We start from the raw sequence: 17,533 nt of genomic DNA, 5'->3' as shown, positions 1-17,533 counted from the left end.
TCTGGATTGTTTTAGTTTGAACAACAACAACAAATATTTGACAGTAATCTTTTGCATTTTTCTTTATAAACTCTAATAAAATTTATATTAAAAATATATCAAGTCTGCTCCAATGTCCATCCAGAGTTCTGTCTCGTGGTCACAGAGAAGTGCAACCGGATATTCTGATAGTCAGCCCAGCATGTTAGGAGCTGGTTTTAGCATGCTCTCTCTCACACACAATGGTAATTAACGTGTGTTTCTGTGTATAGATTCTTGGCATCGTTTCCTCTGGCCAAATTAAAAGCTAGGCCATTGGAAATTTATAGTTTACAGTTCAGATACATTAGCCATTATGCCCAGATGACTCTAGCCCACTTTGACAGCCGTGCATTTGTACTAAGCGCTCAGACAATGCACAGGAAAGATGGATGGCGTAGGTCTAGGTTTACTGTAATTGGAAAGAGCCTAACAAGCTTTTGCTACTTTGGCAGTAATGTTTGGAGTTGGAGGGGGCCAATTACTCAGCCATTAAGAATGCAGCGGAACATATTATCTCTCCTTGGTCTATAAATAGCATTAAAAAAGAAAAAGAAAACTGACGTCCTGCATTTGTGTTGTGCTTTTGGTGAATCTAAGTGCACTCTCCCTGTTTCCCCCCAAGATTAGAGGAGAAAATAAGTAAATGGGTTTTATTGGAAGTGTGGAGTGGGCTGGTTGCAGTCTGATTTGGGTATGGCTATAGCTGAATACATGGGTTTTTATTGAACACCAGTTGCCAGAAAAAGCAGAAGGGGAGTGCTTAGGCCCTGCTTGTGGACATCTTCACTTAGACATCCAATTGACCACTGTGAGAACAGGATCCTGGACTAAATTGCCTGCTGGCCTGATCCAGCACACTCTTCTTATGTCGAAATATATATAAAAAAATTAAAATTTGTCCAGTAGCACCTTAGAGACCAACTAAGTTTGTTCTGGGTATAAGCTTTTTTTATGGGACGCGGGTGGCGCTGTGGGTTAAACCACAGAGCCTAGGACTTGCCGATCAGAAGGTCAGCAGTTTAAATCCCCGTGACGGGGTGAGCGCCCGTTGCTCGGTCCCTGCTCCTGCCAACCTAGCAGTTCGAAAGCACATCAGAGTGCAAGTAGATAAATAGGTACCGCTCTGGCAGGAAGGTAAATGGCGTTTCCGTGCCCTGCTCTGGTTCGCCAGAAGCGGCTTAGTCTTGCTGGCCACATGACCCGGAAGCTGTACGCCAGCTCCCTTGGCCAGTAAAGCGAGATGAGCGCCACAACCCAAGAGTCGGTCACGACTGGACCTAATGGTCAGGGGTCCATTTACCTTTTTAAGGTGCTACTGGACATTAGAGAGAGAGAGAGAGAGAGAGAGAGAGAGAGAGAGAGAGAGAGACTGTGTCAGACCAACACGGCTACCTACCTTACTCTTCTTATGTCTTAGGGAAATGCTTAAGGAGAGAGAGAGAGACGGTGCTTTGTGACTTCTGGTCTCATATTCTGGAGCTCAAACAAAGCCATTAGTTAGGGTCCGGCTCGATTTCCTCATTAAAATATTTGCACACTGTAAGCGTCGTTTACACATCACGAAAAGCAAAACAAAATCCATCTGCAATAAGAAGCACCAAAAGTTGTTTGTTACAATGCAGGGAAACACGAAACAAACTTAGAAATAATAATAATAATAATAATAATAATAATAATAATAATAATAATAATAATAATAATAATAAAGTAAAACAGCAGAGAAGATGATAAAAGTCAACACACCATTAAGTAACATTCAAAATTGGTTCTGATAAATTGTACCAGTAATTAAAAACAACCCCTGCAGCCAGTATGCCATGATGGGGGAAAAGCGAATAGTGGTTCCAAAGTTTTGAAGATGGGTGTCTTCACCTCTTAGGGAAGATTTGTGGTGAGCTGGGACATCACTGGGGCTCCCTCAAGAATTCTGAAGCGTTCAATGGAAATTCCCTTTTGTTCTGGAGAGGAACCAAGCTCTCCCCCTCTCCCTGGGTTATGAAACAAAATGAAAACAAATAATAGAGCCATTATTCTGAGGACAAAAGCTTTTGCTACTCTTTGGCACTTGCTGGAAGTAAATAGATGGGCCGCGGACAAAGAGATACAATGAAGTTTCCTTCTGTGTAATATTAAGCAAGCTGGTTCATGTGTTTTTTATTTAAAAAAAGCTCGTTGGAGTGTGGTTTGCGTCGTTTAATTTGTACACAGTTTTGCTGCAAGTTCTGGAAGCTCTTTTGGCATTACGTTGGCCATAAATGCGTCTTTAAACCCATGGTGGGAAGGCTGGACATTTCATCGGCTTTGCATCCAAATGAGCAAGAAGGCATTTTGGGATTCCGGGATCAGTGTTAGAAACTCAGATATATAAGCTTGGTGCCAAATGGCTCCTTAAACCAGGGTTACAGTCACTAAAACGGAATGGCTAGTTGCGATTTTGGGGCCAGGTGGCTTGGAAGCTGTATTTTTCAATATGACTTTTTACTCCTGCAATTCATTATGATTGCATAGATTAAATATAATGACCAGCATGTGTTGCTTTTCAAGATCCAATAAGTCCCAGGCAGGCATCTCCAGATGGTGGAGACTATGGGTAGGCAAACTAAGGCCCGGGAGCCAGATCCAGCCCAATCGCCTTCTAAATCCGGCCCGCTGATGGTCAGGAAATCTGTGTGTTTTTACATGAGTAGAATGTGTGCTTTTATTTAAAATGCATCTCTGGGTTATTTGTGGGGCATAGGAATTCGTTCATTTAAAAAAATAAAATAAAAAGTCCAGGCCCCCCACAAGGTCTGAGGGACATTGGATCGGCCCCCTGCTGAAAAAGTTTGCTGACCCCTGGTGGAGACATCCGGCACCATCCAGGTGCCCAGGCATCTTCACATGGCCGCAAGTGGCCATTAAAAGGTTAAAGGTAAAGGGACCCCTGACCATTAGATCCATTAGTGACCGACTCTGGGGTTGCGGCGCTCATCTCGCTTTATTGGCTGAGGGAGCCGGCGTACAGCTTCCAGGTCATGTGACCAGCAAGACTGAGCCGCTTCTGGCGAACCAGAGCAGCGCACGGAAACGCCATTTACCTTCCTGCCAGAGCGGTACCTATTTATCTACTTGCACTTTGACGTGCTTTCAAACTGCTAGGTTGGCAGGAGCAGGGACCGAGCAACAGGAGCTCACCCCGTCGCGGGGATTTGAACGGCCGACCTTCTGATCGGCAAGTCCTAGGCTCTGTGGTTTAACCCACAGCGCCACCCACGTCCCATAAAAAAAGCTTATACCCAGAACAAACTTAGTTGGTCTCTAAGGTGCTACTGGACAATTTTTATTTTTTTTAATATATTTCAACATAAGAAGAGTGTGCTGGATCAGGCCAGCAGGCAATTTAGTCCAGGATCCTGCTAGGATTTAGTCCAGGAACTGCTAGGTTGGCAGGAGCTGGGACCGAGCAACGGGAGCTCACCCCGTCACGGGGATTCGAACCGCCGACCTTCTGATCGGCAAGTCCTAGGTTATGTGGTTTAACCCACAGCGCCACCAATAGCCAGGTGCAAAATGCGCCTGGTGAATTTTGAACACTGCACAGGATTGGTAGAGGAGAAGTCACAGGAGATGGCGCAGAACTACCACAGCCCCCACCTTCCCGGGGCCCTGCAGATGTTTCGAGCGATGCTTCCCACCAGCAAGTTGATGGGAGTTGTAGCTGGAAACATCTGGAGGTTGCCAGGTTGCTAAAGTTGGACCAGCTGTTTCTCTCTGCGTAAGACGGCTTTGCTGAGCTCACAAAAGGAGCATTCAGCAGTTAGAGTTCTGCAAGAAACCAGCTTCTTGAGCTTTGCAGCATAATTCCAGATCAAAATCAAATGAATGTCATGGTTGCTTGTATATTTAATCGTAAAGTGTGTTTGACTGGTGGGGTACATTTTATGCACTTTCCATTTGCTTGTTTTCCTATGGGTTTTTTTCTTTTTAAAGGTGGGGCAAAAGTATTCATGAAAATTAATTAAACTTTTGTGAGTGTGAACGAATGGATACATGATCATCAGGCACGCATGAAGACAGGTTTCTGCTCCAACGGCCATACCTGCTTGATCTCAGAAGAAAAAACACCCCAGTTAGGAGAGACAAACGATGGGAGCTGGAGTCTATCAGCAACTAGATGACGCTATACAGTGTTACCTCGGGTTAAGAACGTAATTTGTTCCGGAGGTCTGTTCTTAACCTGAAACTGTTCTTAACCTGAGGTACCACTTTAGCTAATGGGGCCCAGCGCTGCCGCAGTGCAATTTCTGTTCTCATCCCGAAGCAAAGTTCTTAACCCGAGGTACTATTTCTGGGTTAGGAGAGTCTGTAACCTGAAGCGTCTGTAACCTGAGGTACCACTGTATTGGGTAGCCCTTGACCTAGATCAGTCTTTCCCAAAGGTTGGACCTCAGATGCCCCGTCACCTCTGACCATTGGGCTATGCTGTCTGGGGCTGATGAGAGTTGTAGACCAACAACCTCCAGGGACCCAAAGTTGAGATAGGCTGGCCTCTAGAGCACGGTTTTCAACTGAGGGCTTCTGATGCAGATATCCAGGTGGTGAAAGGTTTGGAAGGTGGTGAAAGTTTGGAAGGAGGCATTTTTCCTTGCCCCCGAAGGGGCTGCAGAGCTACAGGGGGCTGGGGAAATGGGGCTCAGTGGTTTTATGCCTATAGGGCAGGGGGGCAACCTTATTTCATATAAATCAGGTGAGCAGTACAGTGGTACCTCGGGTTACAGACGCATCAGGTTACAGACGCTTCAGGTTACAGACTCTGCTAACCCAGAAATAGTACCTTGGGTTAAGAACTTTGCTTCAGGATGAGAACAGAAATTGCGTGGCGGCGGCACAGCGGCAGTGGGAGGCCCCATTAGCTAAAGTGGTACCTCAGGTTAAGAACAGTTTCAGGTTAAGAACGGACCTTCAGAACGAATTAAGTTCTTAACCCGAGGTACCACTGTATTTGCTGAGCTATAAGCAGAACAGACCTTATCAGATACTTAAACTTGTTGCATGTGCTTTCCATAATTTTCGCAGGTTTGCCAAATTTAGGTCTCTCTCTCTCTCTCTCTCTCTCTCTCTCTCTCTCTCTCTCTCTCTCTCTCTCTCTGGGTGGAACTTTAATTTGAGTATTTACAGCCTCAGCAATGGCCTTTTGCATTGAGAAGATAATGTTTGGATCATGAAGCAGAGTGTGGCAGGAGAGAATGGAGGGGCACTTCACCGCTTCTACTCACAGTGTATATCTTTTTGTTTTGTCTCTTCCTCTTCTCAAAAGGGATGTGAAAGCTGGAAACATCCTTCTAGGAGAAGATGGCTCGGTCCAGATTGCAGGTGAACCTTTTTATGATTATGATTATGATAATTGTTATTATTTGCCATGTGGTTTGCTCTCTGCTTCCATGCCAGAGAGAGGACCCTGAGGACAACCATCTTTCAACATCACATGGAAGAGGGAACAAGCTTGTTTTCTCCTGCTCTGGAGGGTAGGACACAAACCAACAGCTTCAAGTTACAAAAAAGGAGATTCCAACTAAACATCAGGAATAACTTTCTGACAGTAAGAGCAGTTTGACAGTGGAATGGACTCCCCTGGGAAGTTGTGGACTCTCCTTCCTTGGAGGTTTTCAAGCAGAGGTTGGGTGGCCATCTGTCATGGATGCTTTAGCTGAGATTCCTGCATTGCAGGGGGTTGGACTAGATGACTCTCAGGGTCCCTTCCAACTCTTAACTTGTAGCTCCACTATAATTAATTGGTTGTTAATCGCCTTCCACATTATGTCCTAAGGTGATGTACAAAATATAATAAAAACAGCTTAAAAACTGTCCCTTCCAGCTCTATGATTCTATGACCCTGAAGACGGTGGCATGGGGGGGAAGGGGGAAACAATGTGCCATAGGTGTCTGGTTCCCCCTCCAACACGGGGACTCAGTGGGGTGTGGGTGGGTGTGTGGACACATCATGCCCAACCCTTAAGGGCATTGCATAAGCCCCTCCCACCCCAAGAGTTGGTTGTCAAAGGTGGGCGTGGAGCAGCTTTTGTAATAGGTATGAGTTACTCGTGCGTAAACTGGTGCCTTTCTCGGTTAATTTGCCTTGTTAAACCTTTCTGACTGCACAGCCCCATCTCATCGTGGCTGCCTCAGTCACTGGCAGAATCCGTCAGTGGGCGTTTCTTGAATCTCTTCCAACATAAAAGTTGTTTGACACCCAGTCTCCTCCTCCTCTCACTGCGCGGGAGTCTTCTGCGCAGGGAAGGCGTGGGTAGCGGAGGACCTGGGCTCTCCTCACTGATGTCCAGTGAAGAGTCCTGGAGCCCTCCCTCCAATTCCCCCGTCTGCCCCCCTTTATCCCTGGTGTTGCGCTGATTGGCTTCCCCCTCTACTGAGCTGTTTCTCCCCCTGCTGCTGGGTCCTTCGCCAGCATCATCTGGGAGCCTCCCCTTCGCCTCTCGCTCCAATGTCAGTTCCCTGACAGCTTTGTTAGGGTGAACCAGGAGTGGGGAGCCTCTCGACCTGAAGTCTGAATGTGGCCCTCCATTGCCTCTATCTGGCCCTTGGGAAGTCTCCCCAGGCTGTGCCCCCCACAAGCTGTCCTTCACACCTCAAATATTTTCCCCTGACTGGAATGTGTCCTTGAACTTCAGTACTGCCCCTTGCTCTCCTGGATGAAGGGTACGGAGAGGTGTGTTGATTGTATGTAGAAACTAGCCTACCATGTTAGGGTAACAATGAAAATTTGCTGCTGTGCCCACTTTTCCCATAGCCCTCCCCACCACTGGGATGTGGCCCCCGGAAGGCTCCCTGGAAGGGAATGTGGCCCTTGGACCGAAAACATTTTCCCACTCTTGCTTTGCCGTCACACCCTCGAACTGCAAAATCTGAAGTGGCTTGCTTGCTGTCCGATTCTGCTCTTGTCTAGGAAGCCTTGTCGAGAGCAGTTTGGGTCCGTCCAGTTTTGTCAGGCGAAGACCCTTGCTGCCAGCCTTCCCTTGCTCTGTCTACGCTGCCTGTGTCAGAATCCCCCTCCTCGGGTCCCCCTTTGCTCACCTTGTCTGGCAAGAGTTTTTTTTTCCAGTTCTTGCCAGTAAACATTGGCTTGGGAGGCAAGGAGAAGAGAAATGAAAAAGAGCTGGTCCCAAAAACATTCTTGCATTGCCTGGTTTCCAGTGTTGAAAGATTTGGGTGGGAGGTCCTCCTCTCCATAGAATTTCAGTATAGGAAAGGAAGGCTCCTGTCATTGCAGGGATTTTTGGGGGTGCGTATGAACCAAGGCTTTGTCTTGCACCTCTTTGATCCCCCAATCTATGGACCTTCTGTGGTTTATTACAACAGAGCTCTTTCAAGGATTCTTCTGAATGGGGGCGTTTTGCTTCCCCCGCCTTTTATCTGCAGAGGTTTATCAATTTACACTCAGTGGGCACTGGCTGCAGTATAAATTAAGGCTGCCTGCCTCTTTGTTTCATCCTCTTCCAGAATCACTTAGCCGTGTGAGATCATCTCAATATCAAAATGATTGTACAAGCAACTAGATTTGCCTTTTAAGCAACCTCCTGAATCCTTAATGATGCTTTGACCGGAAATCTATTGCCTATGCCCTAGAAGGGTCTTTGTGTTGAGAGTTAATAACCCTGTCCTTACCTGCGTCCTTTGATAATCTTATCTAAAACAGTCATGTGCCCCATTCATCTTGTATTTGGATAAAGGCGGAACCTACTGAAGGGTCTGTTTGTGTTGGATTAAACAGCTGTGCGAGTGCCACAATCGAGCCTAAGCTCAGAAAAGCCACAGAATTCAGTCCTGATTATTTTTCTCCTTTTCTCCCCCATTTTTCAATTATTTATTTATTTGCATTTCATGGCTGCAAAGATAATGTATGTCAGCAGTAAGAAAAAAAAAGAGAGTAAAGAGTATGGACATTTGTTCATACTGGTTGCAAAATTCATTTAGCATGAATTGTGTTTCTGTCTGAATACACAAAACTATGGAACTAAGTATAGTTATAGGCTTGTTCACACAAAGAGCAGGTGAGGGGGCTAGTGTAGGATTATGGAATCATAGAACTGTAGAATTGGAAGGGATCCCAAGGGTCATCTAGTCTGACCCCCTGCAATGGAGGAATCTCAGCTGAAGCATCAGTGACAGATGGCCACCCAACCTCTGCAGACCTCCAGAGGTTGTTAGGGCTCCAACTCCCATCATCCCAGCAAACATAGCCAATAAACAGGGGTGATGAGGCAACCTCTGGAGGGCCAGAGCTCCCCATTCCTATTTTAGAGCATCCTTCAGTTTAAAGATGTCAGTATGGCAGGCATCATATTGCATGTGTTTCTGCAGAGGATTTGAACACAACCTTTGGGTTTTCCAAAGTTACTGTTTGTGATGGGACATTTTAATTCAGAGCGAAGCCTCTTGGCTACATACCTAGGGGTCTAAAGGAGTGGTAGGCCGAAGATAGGTTAGCTGTAGAACATAAGCTAAGCTCTCCTTGATGGGGCAATGGACTCTGGTCTGCGACTTGATTTCCCACCCCTTGGCAAAATGCTTAGGACACAGATCATAAGATGCTGGTATCTTGCTACTGCCTTCAAGACCCACAGCCTGTGAATTCCCATTGACCATCATGGTTGAAAGACATCTGTGGATCCCCAGAAATAAAGAATGTACAAGATTCCACTACTGGCAGGCCCTCCGAGAGGGGCTACAGAAATGTAGAAAGCTGCCTCGTGCAAAGACGGCACCAGGCAACTTCAACAGAAAAAAAGCATCCGACAATGTAAATTATGACTTCTACTCTTGGAACTGCCCAATCTTCTACAGATTGAGTTTCTTCAGCTCTTTTCCAAGGATATATTGCTTTTGCAACAGATTTTCCTTCTCGGTGGCAATTCAAAAGCCAGTATACCCCAGGTAAGGGTGGGGATGTCTGCTTCCTGAAACCCTGGAGAGGTATAGCCTGTCAGTGTAGATGGCCCTGATCTGGATGGGCCAATAGTCTGACTCTGTGTAAGTTAGCTTTCTTTGTTCCTGTGAGTTACTGGATTGACAAGCTGTCTCAGGCATTCGAGACGAACAGTTTTAAATTGTATGTTTCCTCCCTCTGGAATAAAAGTTGATTACTTGTGCTGTCAAAGTGATCTTACGTTTAGACAGTTCAAATGTGCAAATATTAGGAAACTCTTCTGCATTGAAGGCATCCCTGTAAATGCAAGTCCACACTTCAGGGAGAAGTGAGTGAATTATTTCCTATAAAAAGACTTCTTGCATAATACTTAATTGAGGGGGGATTCTCTGCAAAGCATCGACTTCTCACCTTAACAGTTTTGCTTGTAGCATCCACAACAGCAAATCCATTCATTGTAGTGAGACGTCTGCTAAAAGACGAGAACTTTGTATGGTAGATTTGGGAGTGGGCATCTAGAGAGCTGAGTAGCTGCAAATGTCGCTGGTGAACCTCTGGCGGTTTCCTTTTTCTTTTAACATTACAAAGATGGGCTTCTCATGGCTGATTTTATGACATTTACCATTGTAGCTCCATGAACGGAAGGCTGTAGTTCTCCTGGGGGAGTGAACAGAAATGTGGAACCCCAATTAGGGGTTCATAATGTAAACCAGAGAGAGAATCTGCCTAGCAAGGTCAAGGGGAAAGGCCTGACTCTGGCCACCTGCTTTTCCACGCATGCAGGAAGTCCCCACATCGCTAGCCAGGGCTGAGAGGTCCCACTTCCTGGGTTACACCCTCTCCTTTGCGGCTGAAGGTGACACCGCAGTATTCTGCCGCATTTCCCCTTGGTTTGGAAATACTTTGTAAAACTTGCCCTCTCTTTCATCCTGCAACTGGCTGTAAAGAAATTATGACAGGATAATTAGTATGCTGCAGTTGTGATGTGTGGCTGATTAAAATGCATGCATTCCATGCAAGGCAGATTTGTCTCGGAACAAGATATCTGACTCCTCCCCCTCTCTTTGTTCTTAGGAACAATAGAAGATTCATAAATCTGTGCGTAATCAGAGGAGCAACAGTGCTAAAATCTTGTGACCGGATGATGTGGGGTTCCTGGGGTGACACTATGGGGTGGGATCTGAGGGTCTGTAGGGTCCTGGCATTATTGCCAGGGCTGTTAGTACCATGTGCCCCAAACTCAGTTTCAACATCCTGCTTTCACCGAGTAAAAGCTTTGGATTTTTGCCACCTCTGCAAACATGCAAGCTTGCAAACTTCCCCCTACTGCTTCTGATAGGGATTTTGGAATTATGAGATGGGGGCTGCAACAAAATGTTGCAGTGCGAAGTGCTCCCGGTTCAGGATTCCAGCTGCTCTGTTCTGATTTCTGCCCCCCTCACCCCAACCATTCAGTCATCATTACCTGAATGGGGTAACTGTGCCCTGAAGGACCAGGTGCGCAGCCTGGGAGTCATTTTGGACTCACAGCTGTCCATGGAGGCGCAGGTCAATTCTGTGTCCAGGGTGGCTGTCTACCAGCTCCACCTGGTACGCAGGCTAACACCCTACCTGCCCGCGGACTGTCTTTCCATAGTGGTGCATGCTCTAGTTATCTCCTGCTTGGACTACTGCAATGCGCTCTATGTGGGGCTACCTTTGTAGGTGACCCGGAAACTGCAATTAATCCAGAATGCGGCAGCTAGACTGGTGACTGGGAGTGGCCGTCAGGACCACATAACACCGGTCCTGAGAGATCTGCATTGGCTCCAAGTATGTTTCCGAGCACAATTCAAAGTGTTGGTGCTGACCATTAAAGCCCTAAATGGCCTCAGTCCTGTATACCTGAAGGAGCGTCTCCACCCACATCATTCAGTCTGGACACTGAGATCCAGCGCCGAGGGCCTTCTGGTGGTTCCCTCATTGCGAGAAGTGAGGTTACAGGGAACCAGACAGAGGGCCTTCTCGGTAGTGGCGCCCATCCCGTGGAACACGCTTCCTTCAGATGTGAAGGAAATATCTTCTCTTTAAAAGGCATCTGAAAGCAGCCCTGTTCAGGGAAGTTTTTAATATCTAATGCTGTTGTTACCGGAAAAATCCGAGGGCTCCCTTGGACAAAAACAAAGACACCAACCAGGATAACTTGGAGCAAAACAGCAGCTTGCAGGCTTGGCCTTTATTGAACTGTTGCAACAGGGTGCTCCCCTCACTTGCAGAGAGAGGAAAGACAGAGGAAAAATGGTGTGCAAGGCCTTATAAAAACTTTTGAAATTCCCACCCTGTAGATCAAGACCACCCCCAGAAACATCATGCATACATTACAGAAAGGAGGGGTTGAGGGAGGAGTTGTGGTGGTAACCTGAGTGTCCTGTCACCTGGCTGGTTTCCTTCTCCCCCTCCCCATGAGTCATTTTCAGAAGACAAAAGGTAGTCGCAGTTTCCTGCCTCCTGAGAGGGAATCCAGTCACTGTTCTTTTGTTATAGTCCGTGTTGAATCCACACATGTATGCAGTCCGTTGTGTTGTTGATGGTCTTCTGTCTGAGACCATCAGGGTTGGCATAGCAACTGGGCAGGGCTCCTGAGTACATGCTCTCACGTTTAAGGGATTATGGCTGACCAGAACCAAGCCACCCCCCTTTGATAGTCCTTGTCATATGGAGTAAAATAAAAGTGGAACAGTGCAAATCCGGTGTATGGTTGATTTTTCTATAAATTCATAACAGAAGCGTAGTGTATGTAGTGTGTGAGTGTGAGTGTGTGTGAAGTTTGTACAAACTGAATGATTGGGGGGGGGGTTGATTGGGAGCCGCCCAGAGTGGCTGGGGAAGCCCAGCCAGATGGGCGGGGTATAAATAAATTATTATTATTATTATTATTATTATTGTTATTGTTATTTTATTATTTTATTTATTATTATTATATCATACTGTGGCCGCTGAGCACGGCCAGTTCTCATTAGGCTGCTTTGTGGAGCTCCAAGTATGTTTTTGTACTTCTGAAGATCTTGGCTCCCCCCCCCCCCAGCCTGTTGATGCCTCCTTTGTGTGGATGAGTATGTGGTGAGTGTTTGTGTGCGCACACTATTACATAAGCAGCGGCACGTATGGAATTGTAGCATTGGAAGGGACCCCCAGGGGTCATCCAGTCCAACCCCCTGAAATGCAGGAATCTCAACTAAAGCATCCATGACAGATGACCATCCAACCTCTGCTTAAACACCTCCAGTGAAGGAGAGTTCACTCAGCAACTTATCAGAATCAGTGGGAATGCTCTGGCATACTTGAATTATAATTGTTCATTGGGTGAGGCAAGTAGCTGTGCTGGGTTCTGAAATCCAGTCCCTGTCCACTGGAAAGCATTTACAGCAAGCCCTTCAGCTCTTGATAATTCATTCAGGCATTGTCAGTATATTTCCAATCCTGTCTCCAGAATCATAAGGTATGGAAACCTTTTCTTCTTCTTCTTTTTAAAAACAAACCCATTGTTGACAAAACTGAATTCTCCTGAACTCACAAATGGTGGGTTTCCCTCCATCTCACACTGACACACAGTTTAATGATTTGCCACTCTTGTGTTTTTTCTTGCAACTGATAATGATTTGCATGGCCTGATCCAGTAAGGGTTCTTCTTAAGTTCTTGACATCTGATACGTTTTAAAATGCTTGCTTGAATCACAAATCTTGGCCACCTTAAAATTTGTAAAAGTGCATCCTGTCTGTCTCCTAAATCTGTTGGTGGCTTGTTCATGCTATGGTACTTCTTTAGCTGGGTGCCAGTGCATTGAAAGAGGTTGTTTGTTTGTTTGTCTGTTTGTTTTGGCTTCCTACGTCTTTATCATAGGTGTGCAAGTCGCCATGTTTCACTTCAGACCAGACTACTGCCTGAGAGCAGATAGCAATACTATGCGGCTAAAGCAAAGACATGAATTTGTTCCCTGGTCCAGCCACGCTTGGCTTGACAAACTTAACAACTGGGTAACCTCTCAGCACTTGTGATTTTCTCCTGCCCCGTTCACAGATCAAGCAGAGCAACGGCTGGGAAGCACGTAGTGCAAATGGCCAAGGGGTGCCGTGTGTCATTCAGAAACTGCTCCTTAAAACTTAATTCTTTTTCAACATTTCAGATTTTGGTGTGAGTGCTTTTTTAGCCACTGGTGGCGACATCACCCGCAACAAAGTGAGGAAAACCTTCGTGGGCACCCCTTGCTGGATGGCACCTGAAGTCATGGAGCAGGTAGGGAAGAAAAGGGAAAAGCCTTGTTCAGAATGATTGATCTGCAACTTCTGCTTAAGGACTTTTGGCAGACAAGTGTATAGCTCAGTTGGCTGGAGCGTGGTGCTGAAAACGCCAAGGTTGCAGGTTCGGTCCCCATATGGGGCAACTGTATGTTCCTGCATTGTAGGGGGTCGAACGAGATCAGTGTTTCCCAAACTTGGGTCTCCAGATGCTTTTGGACTACAATTCCCATCATCCCTGACCACTGGTCTTGCTAGCTAGGAGAATAAAGGAAATAAAGATGATAAAGTGCATACAGTATGTTTCCAAGCACAGTTCAAAGTGTCGGTGCTGACCTTTAAAGCCCTAAATGGCTTCAGCCCAGTATACCTGAAGAAGCGTCTCAACCTCCATCGTTCTGCCCAGACACTGAGGTCCAGCTCCGAGGGCCTTCTGGCAGTTCCCTCTCTGCGAGAAGCAAAGTTACAGGCAGAGGGCCTTCTTGGTAGTAGCACCTGCCCTGTAGAACACCCTCCCATCAGATGTCAAAGAAATTAACAACTATCTGACTTTTAGAAGGCAGCCCTGTTTAGGGAAGTTTTTAATATCTGATGAATTATTGTATTTTAGTGTTTTGTTGGAAGCTGCCCAGAGTGGCTGTGAAAACCCAGACAGGTGGGCGGGGTATAAATAATAATAATTTATTATTATTATTATTATTATTATTATTATTATTATTATTATTATACGAAGCCCATTGAAGGTGCTGTGTTAATATTTCTTTAGAAGAATCTGGGATCGTTTCCCTATATTTGGGACAGTTCTCTCCCCTCCCCTCTCCCCGCCTGCCCGTTCCAGCTGCATAGTACAATATGAAGCCACCACTCTTTTAGTGGAAGAAATAGCTTTTTCCTTCCAGAGCAATGCTGAGTTAGTGAAGCGACACACTCCTGCAAAGATGTCAATTTTTCAACGAGTCCAGGGGCAGTTAATTCCTCCCGTTTGGCCAAAACTCTTGAAGTATAGAGAATACGCAGTGCCTTTTCTCTGCCATTGGGAGAGAAACTCAGTGTTCTGGATAAGATGCCTGGCAATAACTCATTGCCAGAAAAGAAACGGCTTTCTTGGGATATGGATTATCTCTGCTTGGTGATAGCAGAGCAGAGCAGAGCTTCTAGGTATGATTCCAATCTACCGTTAGCATGGAGTTGGATCAGTTTTGTGACCAAGAATGCAGGAAAAGCCTGGAGGCCTATGTAGGTTAACTGGAAAGAAATGCCTTGTTAACCGTCTCTTCACTTTCTAGGTGAGAGGTTATGATTTCAAGGCGGACATCTGGAGTTTTGGAATCACGGCAATCGAGTTCGCGACAGGGGCAGCTCCTTACCACAAATACCCACCCATGAAGGTGAGTCACTGATTGACTAGTTCAGATAACTGTGTTGGTTCCTAGGAATCACCTGTGTTCCCCACCCCCCAAAAAACCCAGCATCCTAGAACGTGCTGCTTCTGGAAGTAAGTGATAACCTGAAGGGGTAGCAGTGGGGAGAGCTTTGGAAGCCTGAGTTTTGTCAATGTGGAAGGAAGTTGGCAAGCACAAAGCAACGCTGTATTATCAGAATGCAGAGCCAGCGTCACTGCATACATACCTTGGAACTGTGCTTTACCAAGAGATAGCCCCGAGGTTTCCCAGAAACTAATCTGGAGTCCCTCAATGAGAAGATTTGTGATGGTGGGTCAAATTCCTGAAAAAATTGCCTGCCTGCTGCTGATCTCTTCTTGAAAGATCTACATTGGCTCCCAGTACGTTTCCGAGCACAATTCAAAGTGTTGGTGTTGACCTTTAAAGCCCTAAACGGCCTCGGCGCAGTATACCTGAAGGAGCGTCTCCACCCCCATCGTTCTGCCCGGACATTGAGGTCCAGCGCTGAGGGCCTTCTGGCGGTTCCCTCACTGCGAGAAGCCAGGTTACAGGGAACCAGGCAGAGGGCCTTCTCGGTGGTGGCGCCTGCCCTGTGGAATGCCCTCCCACCAGATGTCAAGGAATTAATCAACTATCTGACTTTTAGAAGACATCTGAAGGCAGCCCTCTTTAGGGCAGTGTTTCCCAACCGGTGTTCCGCGGCACACGAGTGTGCCGTGAGACATCGGCTGGTGTGCCGCGAGATGCCTGGAGGGAGGCGGGCGAGTCGGGCGGCGAGAGGCGGGGCGGCGGCGGCGAGGAGAGGCCGCGCCTCCTGCTGCTGCCTGGCGCTCCTCCTCGCAGCCGGCAGCGCTGCCTGGGCGCCTCCGTGCGACTCTGCCTCGCTGGGTTTGGTCTCCCAGCAGAGACGGGTCACACGCGCACCTCCCTCCCTCCCTCAGCCTGCGCGGAGGGAGAGCCAGAGAGAGGCATCGCTCCTGCGCGGCGGGAGAGGGAGCAGCCGGAGCGATGCCCCAAACGAAGGCATGGGACCGGAGGGGAAATCCTCTCCGAGGAGGATTGAGCGCAGCTGAGAGAAGCCTTTCGAGGAGCTGCCGTGTCCCCTGGAAACCCCCTTCCCAGCTCTGCCTGCCTGCCTGCCCAAAGCTTGGAGGTTCCCCGGCAAGGGGGAGGGGAAAAACTTTCACTTTTGTGCGTCCCTCCCGGCGTGACGCTGCGCGCTGACGTCACGGGGCGGGGCTTTAATGGTGGTGTGCCGCGAGATTTTTTTTCAGTAAACAGGTGTGCCGTTGCCCAAAAACGTTTGGGAAACACTGCTTTAGGGAACAGAGCACTGTATTTTAATACTTTGTTGGGAGCCGCCCAGAGTGGCTGGGGAAACCCAGCCAGATGGGCCGGGTATAAATAAATTATTATCATTATTATCATTATTATCATTATTATCATTATCACTTGCTTTTGAGACAGCAGCTCAACCCTTCTGAATCTACTCCCCATGCCAAGCAAGCCCTTGATTTCTCACTGGATTCCCGTGTAGACTTTTCCGCAACCCCTCCCTCTTTCCTTTTCTTGAAACCTTCCTTCTTTTATCCAGCGTCTCCAAATGGTCCCTCCCAGGCTGCATCTAGAATTCTTGCCTCAATAATTAATGCAATCATTAATATTTCAATTTATACGCTGCTTTTTGACCTTCAGGAAACCCTTAAAGCAGCGAGCTTGAGGAACGATACAGCCCTATTCACAATTAAGAGAAAACTATAAAATCAAACAATTTAAAAGCAGGAGGTGACCTAGCTTTTACGCCAAAAGCTTGCAGTAGTCCTCAAACCCTCGACCAACTGAGGCTTTTGACCAAACTAAGAAGGCAAAACAAAGTGGACTACAGTAATGTTAGCAGGAGCACCCCCTAATTCCATCACTGATGTCTGATGTTGTGGTTTCTCCTGGCTGAACTGGTTTCCCCCATTTTCCCCATCCTTAACACTTTGTGTGTTTTTCCCCTATGTCTTTTTTTTCTTTCCAAAAGCATAATTCCTATAAAAAAGCGGGGGAGGGGGGCTTTAATCCCAAACATTTGTTCCTCTAATTGCATCTTATTTTTAAGTTGCTGGGCATTTTGAGCTGGGACCTTCTCTTTTTGGAAACTACCGGATAGACGTTTTGGGTGCTAAATTGTAAATTAAGGAAGTCATTCCTGCTACTCACTCCAGTGTTCAGAGTCAGATGGTGGAGTTGAGGAGGGCAGTTGCTTTCAAGCCTCCCTGGAGATTTTCCAAAATAACCTCTCAGTGGTTTGGGAATTAGGATGCTGAACTAGACATCACCCCAGTAGAATCCAGCAAGTCTTTTTTTATTTTATAATGTACCTATTGTTCTTCCACAACCTTTCGCTTACCTTGTTTGTCTGCTGAAGGCTATAAGCTACTTGCCCCCTTCCTTTTGCTCAAAGAGGCCATGGCATCTTTTTCAAAGTGACAGCGCCTGCTTAATGAACTTGAGGGTTGTCTTGGTGCTTCTAACGGGTGCAATTGTTTCAGGTCTTAATGTTGACGCTACAGAACGATCCGCCCTCGCTGGAGACAGGTGTGCAGGATAAGGAGATGCTGAAGAAGTATGGAAAGTCTTTTAGGAAGATGATTTCACTGTGCTTGCAGAAAGACCCCGAGAAAAGGTACGCAGCAAACCGTCTTGTTTCCACCCATTGTGAACCAGCGTTGCTTGATGAAAGCTTATTGTGAGAGTGGGAGACACAGTACAGTGGTACCTCGGGTTAAGTACTTAATTCGTTCCGGACGTCCGTTCTTAACCTGAAACTGTTCTTAACCTGAAGCACTACTTTAGCTAATGGGGCCTCCTGCTGCTGCCGTGCCGCCGGTGCCCGATTTCTGTTCTCATCCTGAAGCAAAGTTCTTAA

General features: G+C 46.8%; 1 protein-coding gene across 4 annotated transcripts in view; it reads left to right on the top strand.

The window, feature by feature from the left end:
• The window catches only part of OXSR1 (oxidative stress responsive kinase 1), an 85,212-nt gene that overhangs the window by 48,763 nt on the left and 18,916 nt on the right, over nucleotides 1–17,533 (top strand). For all 4 annotated transcript variants that reach the window (XM_081163635.1, XM_081163637.1, XM_081163638.1 and 1 more), the window contains exons 5-8: nucleotides 5,318–5,373; nucleotides 13,105–13,214; nucleotides 14,503–14,604; nucleotides 17,157–17,290. In XM_081163635.1, the coding sequence (XP_081019761.1) occupies nucleotides 5,318–5,373; nucleotides 13,105–13,214; nucleotides 14,503–14,604; nucleotides 17,157–17,290 (402 nt within the window). The remainder of the gene's footprint in view (nucleotides 1–5,317; nucleotides 5,374–13,104; nucleotides 13,215–14,502; nucleotides 14,605–17,156; nucleotides 17,291–17,533) is intronic.

The sequence above is a fragment of the Podarcis bocagei genome (genome assembly GCF_964188305.1).
Source record: "Podarcis bocagei genome assembly, chromosome: 12".
NCBI classification, from domain to species: Eukaryota; Metazoa; Chordata; class Lepidosauria; order Squamata; family Lacertidae; genus Podarcis; species Podarcis bocagei.
This window is presented reverse-complemented; position numbering and strand designations above follow the sequence as displayed.